This window comes from Fulmarus glacialis, unplaced genomic scaffold, assembly GCF_000690835.1.
Source record: "Fulmarus glacialis isolate BGI_N327 unplaced genomic scaffold, ASM69083v1 scaffold54, whole genome shotgun sequence".
NCBI lineage: Eukaryota > Metazoa > Chordata > Aves > Procellariiformes > Procellariidae > Fulmarus > Fulmarus glacialis.
In genome coordinates this window covers 7,928-16,671 of record NW_009205819.1, presented here as the reverse complement: position 1 = coordinate 16,671, position 8,744 = coordinate 7,928, and the positions used below count along the sequence as shown (strand labels likewise).

At 57.0% G+C, this 8,744-nt stretch overlaps 2 protein-coding genes across 2 annotated transcripts in view; both read left to right on the top strand.

The window, feature by feature from the left end:
• Nucleotides 1-186, top strand: part of NBL1 (neuroblastoma 1, DAN family BMP antagonist) — a 1,666-nt gene extending 1,480 nt beyond the window's left edge. Inside the window, exon 4 of the mRNA XM_009575510.1 lies at nucleotides 5-186. Coding sequence (XP_009573805.1) covers nucleotides 5-186 — 182 coding nt within the window. The remainder of the gene's footprint in view (nucleotides 1-4) is intronic.
• Nucleotides 187-5,777: 5,591 nt separating this feature from the next.
• HTR6 (5-hydroxytryptamine (serotonin) receptor 6, G protein-coupled) overlaps nucleotides 5,778-8,744 on the top strand; it is a 3,273-nt gene continuing 306 nt past the window's right edge. The window contains exons 1-3 of the mRNA XM_009575511.1: nucleotides 5,778-6,506; nucleotides 8,164-8,322; nucleotides 8,590-8,739. Of these exons, the coding sequence (XP_009573806.1) occupies nucleotides 5,778-6,506; nucleotides 8,164-8,322; nucleotides 8,590-8,739 (1,038 nt within the window). The remainder of the gene's footprint in view (nucleotides 6,507-8,163; nucleotides 8,323-8,589; nucleotides 8,740-8,744) is intronic.

The following is an 8,744-nucleotide window of genomic DNA, read 5'->3' as shown; positions in this document are numbered from 1 at the left end:
TGAGGCGGCCAGGCTGGGGGGAGGGAGCCGAGCCACGAGGGAGCCCTGTTCAACGTCTACCTGAACGCGGAGGAGAACATGCCCGCTGAAGGTCCCAGCCCCCATCACTATGCCCACCACCAACAGGAGGTGGAAGAACCTCCCGCCTCCAGTCACCACCATCACGAGGAGGAGGGCGACGAGTGACCTGGCCCTTGTGGACTGTCCTTGCAGCCGGCGGCGCGGGCAGGGGGTGTGTGCGAGGGAGAGGGCCGGGGTTTGGGGAGGGAGGGGGGTGGTGGAGTCTTTCCTGTCTAATAGCTACCCTCACGCTTTGCTCTCCCCGGGGCTGGAGGAACGTTTTGAGGAACAAGCAGGGCTGAGGGGGGCGGCCGTGGGGCTGGAGCTGCAGGGCGAGAGAGGAGGGCTCGGGGTTTTCTGATGCAAAACTACTTGCACATAATAGTAATAATATATTGAGAGGAGCGGGAACCCGGACGAGGGGGCTTCGGCTGAGAGCAAGAGCTGAGCTGGGCTCCCCAGGGGCTGTTTGCAGGCTCCTGAACCTGCTGTAGAGCCCTTGCTGAGTCCTTCTGGGTTTTTCTTTTGTAAACAGCTTGTGCCTGGGGCGGAGAAAGAAGGGATGCAGCCTCTCCACAGTCCCGCAAGAGATGCACATCTCTCCTGGGGTGTCAGGACCGAGGGCATCCCTTCTTCCTCCCATCTGCCCTGCTGGCCTAAGGACACATGGGCTCGGTGTGGACACGCTGTTCCTCCTGGCACCCGCTGGATCTTAATTCAACCCCAACCCACTCGTATTAGGTAGCTCTTGGGGAGTATTTTGCCCCAGGATGTGCCTCTGGGGCTGTGTGAGGTTGCTGGGAACCATGGGGCTGAGAGCCCTTTCCTTGCTAGTCCTCAGGGCCACCACGTAGCTCCCTGGGGACGAGGGAGCTGGATCATGTCATGGGCACTGGGGTTTCGCATTTCGTGGCCCGCAGGGGAAGGCCAAGAGCAGGCTCGTGCTGGGCTGTTCTGGGTGGGAGCCAGCCCCTCTCCCCCCTCTCCCTGCTGCACTTTAATGGTGGTGGAGGGAGAGGGGGGACGAGTGCCGGGATGCTGATGTACCTTCGCAGGGGACTGCTCATGCAGGGCTGGGGAGGCTCGGGGTGGGGGGACGGCCCTGGGCCCCTCCTGCTACCCCTTTCTCTCTGTTGTATAAAGCTGATTTCTTTGGCACTGTCCTGACAAGAGCTTCCAGAGCTTGTAATCGATGCCTCCCCCTCCTTTTTACAAGTTTTTTTTTTTCTTAAATAAATTAGTTCTGACTTCCATTTCTCAGTGCTCTGATGCCTGTCTGGTTTTTGGCAGTAGGCTCCTCAGTGCTGACGGGGGAGAGGCTGTTTACACCAGGACACCAGGCGGGACAGCAGCGCAGGAGGGTACAGGGCATGGGAGAGCAATGGTTCCCTTCAGCTTTCTGCTGCATTCAATTTGGGAGGAGGCGGGAGAGCCGCTAAAAGGAAAACCAACCCCAAATACTCGGCATATGGGCTGCATCTGGACATGGGGAGGCTGCACATCAGCTGTCGCCCAGGCATGGTTGCACTCAGGGGCCCTTGTCGCTGCAGTCTGGAGGTTTAAGGGCTGTTGGTCCCACTTGTGTGGGAAGCGCGTGGGGTCTCTGCGGGATCACGCAATCTTTATCAGCTCTGTTGCCACTAGGTGACACTCTTGATCCAGCGTGTTTGTGGCATCCAGATGTTCATGGCCTCCAGGAGTGCTTCTGGAGTGGAGGACGGCGAACTTGGACATGGACATGGACATCCCTTCCTGGGTGAGGAGGGGACACAAGCGCCTTGGCTGAAAACCAGTGGGTTCTTTCCAAGGGTGTTTGGATCACGCGTTCCCTGGGCAGGGCAGAGCATGCCTTTGCAAACCTCCGGTCCCACTGATGCCTGGCCACCCAGCGTGGTTGTGCCCTCAGAAATGATCAGATGATGCTCCCTTGTCTGAGCCTAACCCTGGGGAAGGTCCCGTCTGCTCCGGGAGGGGCAGAGGCTGTGCCGTGCAAGCGGCCAGCTCTTATTGCCCCTCTCTTTGAGTGCCAGGCTCTGAGGGGTTTTCACAAGTTTGGAGAGCAGCTCTCCGGGTGGTGAATCAGGAGAGGGTTTGCGTTAAGGCAGCAATTGCCACAACGAAGGGGATGGGCTGAAAAGGAAGGACCCTGGCAGGGGTGTAGGTGACCTGTGCATTAAGGTAATGTTTTTAGGCTGTGAAGTGTCTTCCCAAGGAAGGGAGCTTTACCAGAGAGCCAGGAAAAGGTGAAGAAAGCCATGCTGTCACTGGCCACCATCACCTGGCCCTTTCATTGGTATACGGTGGAAACGGGCTGGATTTAGCAGGGGGACTGTTCCTGTGAACTCCAGGAGCTGCAGTTCAAGGTGTGCGGAGCAGGATGTCTCCACCTCCTTTTGACACAACCTGAGCTTCAGTGGAGGCAGGCAGCGGAGGGCTGTTCTGCAGATGAAAACACAAATCTTTAAGGGTAGCTAGCCAGGCTCTGCCCAAAATCTGCCCTAAGGAGCCATCCCAGTTGGAGGATGGAAAGAGATCCTGAGAGTAGATTGCACTATTGGAGGCTGCTGCGTTAAGCCCTGGACTGCCTGGATGTCCTCACCGAGGTCTCTCAGCCTTCCAGTTTTACTCACTCCAGCTCACCAGCCCTTTTTTTGCCATGCTGACACTTGGGTGGCTGTTGACAACTTGGTTTTGCTTTCCCTGCTAGTGGTACTGGAGAGCAGAGCTGGTGGAAACCATGATCCCCTGCAGAGGTGTCCAGAAACGCAGCGCAGGGGAGAGAGCACAAACAGGGCAGAGAAGCTTTTGCTCTGGAGAAGCAGAGCTTCTCTGCTCCAGAGCAGAGCTGGGGCAGAGAAGCTTTTGCAGGGGCAACGGTAGGATTTGGACCTCATTTTAAGGCAGGTTTTTTTAAACACATTTTGCTTCGATCAATTCAGATTCACTTCCCCAGCAAACACATCCAAACCAAGCGTACAAAACCTCCCACACACCTAGTTGTGGAGGACACACTCCTGATCCAATCTCCTCTGAAGCAAAAGCTCTGGAGATAAACTGAGGTGCTCCTAAGGTTGGGGTGCAGCAGGGCGGCCAAGGAAGCGTGGCTTTGCGCTGTGGCGTGGTTTCCTTGCTGAGCACTAGCGTGGACCCAGCTGGGATAAATCTGTGCTGCTGCATTGCTTTATCCTAGCTGGGAGGCTCCTCAGTGTGGGCTTGGGGTGGGTTTTCTTGCTTGTTCCCAGCACAGATGGGATGAGGAAGTGAGGGTTTCCTGGTACAAGCACTTTTCTAAAGAAACCTCCTGCTGCGATCAGAGCCTCGCGTGTGTGTGCTCTGCCCTGGATGCCTGCCAGGACAGAGTGACGCAGAGGTGGCCGGGGAGGTTTGGCTGGGAGCATCCAAGGAGAGGGTCCTGAGGAAGCAGAGGGAGGGCAGACGCCGTGCACAGGCTCCCAGGAGAGCTTGTCCTGGTACGAGTGACGGCAGCTGTTTCCCAGTGAACAGCTTTCCAGTTCGGAGATCCTGGGGGGGCAACGGGCTGCGTATGGGCCGAGTCCATGCACAGAGGTGAGCCCTGCTCTGCAGCTCCCCTGTCCCTTGCTCACAGGTGGTTTACAGGCCTGAATTGCCCAGGAGAAGCACGACAAAGTTGTTGAAAACGTGATTGGAAAAGTAGGTCTTGGTAAAGAGAGAAATTTCTGTTCTGGGGCGGGCGGCTGGGGCAGCACAGACGGCACTGGGGGTGCAGCAGGACGGGGCCGGTGGGGTGTGCGGCGTGCGCAGCTGGCACTCGCCCCCACATCTGCAGCAGCACCTTCCCAGGGGGAGCGTGTTAACAAAAGCTTTGGCGGCAGCGCAGGGAGGGAAGGGCAATGTCTGGCCCTGTGACCACAGGGGTAGGTGCCAGGGGCACAACGGAGACACACGCATGGCTCCGCTTTGTGCCGGAGTCAGCGCTCCCGGCTCTGGTCTCCCCCCGACAGAAATTGCAGCCATTTGTTGGAAGAAGAAAACCTTTCGGCAGCTGGGTAATTAAAAAAAACAAATCGGTCCCTGCCAAGCACCTGGAGGTATTGGCCCTGAAGTGTGGAGGTGGTAGCATGGGAAACCTAACAGCACTTAAAGATTCAGAAGTGTCTTCTGAACTAGAAGGGATGAAGAAGCCAGCAGGACCCGCTGGGTCCTCTGACACGTTGCCTCCCACTTGCCAAAGGGCAAGTTGCCGTGGGTCCATCCGGGGATGCCCCTGTAAAGGCAGGGACCTGGGCTGCACCAAGGCCAGCCCAAATTACCCCAGAGCGGAGGGGCAAGACCGCTGGCTCTCCCGGCGTGGGTGCAGCCTTTTCCCTTGGCTTCTGCTCACACCCTCCATCCCTGGCTGCAGATTGCTGGAAAACCAGCCAGCAAGTCCTTTCTGTGCCCCTGGCTGCTTTCGGAGCAGGCAACTGTGGGCTATTGCATGCAGGTTTTGTCGCTTTTTATTTGGCTTTGCAAAATTTTGCTTTTTATCGACTGGCGCGGAGGATGGAGCCTGGTGCTCGGTGCTGCCGGCTGGGCTTAGCCGCAGACCTGCGGGCCCACCTGCCAGGCGAACGCGGGGTCTCCGGCGTTGGCAGAGGCGGCCGGCGGAGGGGAGGCAGAGCACGGTGCTGGCTGTCTCTTTAAGGTGGAAAAGGGAACTCTCTGGCTGCCACTTTGTGGAGTTTGGACCAGATCCCTGTTTTCATTAGCATTTCATTTCACCTCCTCTCCCTCCCGCAAGCCCCACCTCCTCCGAATCGGCATTTCTGCATCCTTTTCTGTGCATCACAGAGCAGCAGGTAAAAGTCGGGCTGGCACCTGCACGCCCACACACATTCACACCCCCCCTCCCGCACGCTGGACGCACCTCTGCCGGGGGAGAGACACCTTCCCACACTCCTGCGTGTTGCATCTTCCTCCCTGTGGGCGAGCTTGGCTGGGAGCATCCCTGTACTCGCCTCAAGGCTGCTCTGCCTCTCCTTGCTGTCTCTAGCTGCAGCTGCAGCAGAGCTCAGGCGCGGGGGAGCTCAGTGGGATCCCAGGGGACAGAGCTCTGCAGGTAGCCAAGCCCAGCTGGGGGGGAGAGAGCCAAGCATCGAGGGTCCAGAGCATCCCTGTCATCCGGAGCATCCCGAGGTCCAGAGCATCCCAGCACTCAGAGTATTCTGGGGTCTGGAGCATCCCTGTCATCCGGAGTATTTTGGGGTCCAGAGCACCCCAGCATCTGGAGCATCCAGAGCATCCTGGGGTCCAGATTATTCCCTGGTCCAGCACATCCAGAGCATCAGAGCATCCCACTATCCAAGAGCATCCCTGGCATCTCAAGCATCCTGGCATTCAGAGCATCCCAAGCGTCCCCGGTGTGCAGAGCATCCCCAGCATCCAGCAGTGTCCAGGGACATCCCAGCGCAGGGGGATTTGCAGGGACAAGGAAATGCCTGGCTGTGAGTAACGGGGAGGGGAACCTTGCTCCTGCTGATCGGCTCCTGAGAACGTCACTCTGCCCTGATTGAAGAGAGAGAGTGGGGGAAGAGAGGGAGAGGAGGAGGAGAGGAGAAAGGAGGACGGACACAGGGCAGAGAGAGAGAGATGGCACTTCTTCCCCTGGAGCTGGCTCCGGCGATGATCACCTAGCGCAGGTGACGGCCGGAGAAGGTCCCCCCCGCTCCAGAGCCAGCCCTGCCGCCCGGCTCCTCATGGAGGGTGATTTGGGGACCCCCAACGCCAGCGTGCTGGGGGAGCGCTCGCTGCTGGTGGGGAGCAGCTGGGTGTCTGCATTCCTCTGCTTCATCATCCTGCTGACCACGGTGGGGAACTTCCTCCTCATCCTCCTCATCATCACCCAGCGCTCCCTCCGCAACACCTCCAACTACTTCCTGGTGTCCCTCTTCATGTCCGACCTGATGGTGGGACTGGTGGTCATGCCCCCGGCCATGCTCAACCAGCTCTACGGCCGCTGGGTGCTGCGGGGCGACTTCTGCTCCCTCTGGTACTCCTTCGACGTCATGTGCTGCAGCGCCTCCATCCTCAACCTCTGCGTCATCAGCTTGGACCGCTACCTGCTCATCATCTCCCCCCTCAAATACAAGCTGCGAATGACCTCCTGCAGAGCCCTCTGGCTCATCCTGGCCACCTGGACCTTGGCTGCGCTGGCCTCCTTCCTGCCCATCAAGATGGGTTGGCACGAGCTGGAGTTCGAGGTCTGGTCCCCAAACGTCACCTCCCGGGGGGATGAGGACCAGTGTCGGCTGGTGGTCAGCTTGCCCTACGCCCTGGTGGCCTCCTGCCTGACTTTCTTCCTCCCGTCCGCCGCCATCTCCTTCACCTACTGCCGCATCCTCCTGGCAGCCCGCAAGCAAGCAGTGCAGGTGGCTTCCCTCGCCTCCAACGTGGCCACCGCCACCACCGACGAGACCGCGCCGCAGGTAAGGTGGCCACAGCGACGTTCCTCCTCGCAGACCCCCCTGGTTTGGGTGCCTGGGGTGTTTCTGCCTTTGGGGACGGCCTCGGGGCTGGAGCCGGTAAAGGGCTTTGGCAACCAGAGCGCAGGGAGGGAGATTTTGGGCAAATTCCACCTCCGTGAGGGGAGGATGGCTGCTCTGCGGTGTCCTCGGAGGTACCCCGCGTCTTATCCCGGCGATGGTGTGCTTTTAAGCTGCTCAGGAGCACAGCAACAGCATGAGCAGAAGCAGAAGCAGAGAAATAAATTAAGATACAGGCGAAAATGCTCAGCGGCGCAAAATAAATGCAGTTTCGCCCCCCTCTTGGCTAGCGTCATCCCAGAGGGTTTTAATCTTATCTGACTTTCCCTTCGTAAATCTTTGCCATGGTGGGCGTGAGACATATGGGGGAAAAGGAGTTTAAATAATAGCAAATACCAAATTCTGGAGAGCACCTTATTTTGAAGAGCCAGCTTCTATTTTTGTTACCTGCTCTATAATGGGAATGGCAATGTACCTCCTTACTCGATTGCTGGTTAAACCAGTGTGTGTGGTTTTTATAACCAAAATGTGGCTGCACTTGTTTGTATTTCTCCAGGAGAAGGTAATTGCCACTAAATCTAACAGCTTTAATTCCCCGTAATAGGCTTTATTGACCTCATATCCTACAGGGAAAAGACAAACTTAATTTGCCTTTAAATACCTTGATTTAGTTTGTTGTTCTCTCTCTTTTAAGAAAGCAGCCAGGACTCTCTGACCCGGCCAGCTCTCCCGCAAGTGATAAGATGTACCAGACTTTTGAAAAGAAAATGAGAATCAAAGAATAAACAGGCAATATCATAAAATGTTTATTTTTGCCCGGATGCCAGGTTTTTGGACTCTACAAACACAACCTGCCGCAACCCCGCGGCCCCAGGGCTGCCCCGCTCAGGGGACCGGGGGATGCTCCGGTGCTTTGTGCTGCCGTGGAAAACCAACATCCACCCCCCCGTACTTCAGCAGAGGCAACTGTCCCAGCAGATTCCTAGGAGCCCCGAATCGGCTCAGGGTGAGCTGAAAACGAGCTGTCAGCCAGGGAACCCTCGAATTTCATCTTTTTAACTAGATTTTTGTTCTCTTTTTGGGCAGGAAGCTGAGTGGCAACGGGGCCTCATTTAATTACGGCAGAGGGCTGAGATAATAACTTAATTTTAGATTGCAAGAGTGGATAGAGGACTGAGTTAGTTACGGTGTTTGAGGCTGAAATGTTTGACGTCCTGCTTTTAAAAATACAATTAGTTTGCTGCTCTAATCAGCAGCTAGAGCTGCCTCTTTAGGGCACGCTTTATCCCCACCGAAACACTGACTGAGTTGGATTTTTCTATAAAAGAAGAGTCTTAATGATAAATCCCCTATTCTACAGTAAAAAAAAAAAATACTCTCAGTGTTGAGGGTTTCTATTGCTTCCTCGTCCTGATTTGTGGTTCAGGGACTGCGGTGTGTGCCATCCTCCTGCCCCTTGCAAGAAGGGAAATAACAGCGGGGTTTTTTTGCAGGATTTGCAGCACCAAACGCTGCTTTTCTTGGGCGGGAGGCTGGCGCCGGTGCCGGCAGCTCCGGCCCGGGGAGAAGCACTCGCTCACTGCCCCGTCTCCCGCTGCAGGTTCCCTGCGTCCTGAGCCAGCCCGCGGCCGGCAGCGAGAGCAGGAGGTTCGCCAACAAGCACAGCAAGAAGGCGCTGAAGGCCAGCCTGACACTGGGCATCCTCCTGGGCATGTTCTTCGCGGCTTGGCTCCCCTTCTTTGTCACCAACGTGACGCAGGTAAGCACGTACGCAGTTTTTTATGTTGGGTTTTCGAAAGGTTTTCACTTTGAATCCAGCTGGGTTGGATCTCAGATGCCTGCAGGGCTTGCTGGAAAGACTCTGGGACCAAAGATGCCATTTCCCCAGGGAGCAACGGCAAGGAAAAACCCTTCGAAAGGGTTTTGGAGGGTTCCTTCAGAAGGAATGTTGGCATGCCTGGGAAACCGCTCTGGATCGGGGCCGAGGTGGGAGACGCTGCTAACCCTTGCTGTGTCCCCCCGCCAGGCAGTCTGCGGCTGCGTCCCGGCTGGCTTCTTCGACGTGCTCACCTGGCTCGGGTACTGCAACAGCACCATGAACCCCATCATCTACCCGCTCTTCATGAGGGACTTCAAGAGGGCCATGGGCAAATACCTGCCCTGCTGCCGGCGCTCGGGGGA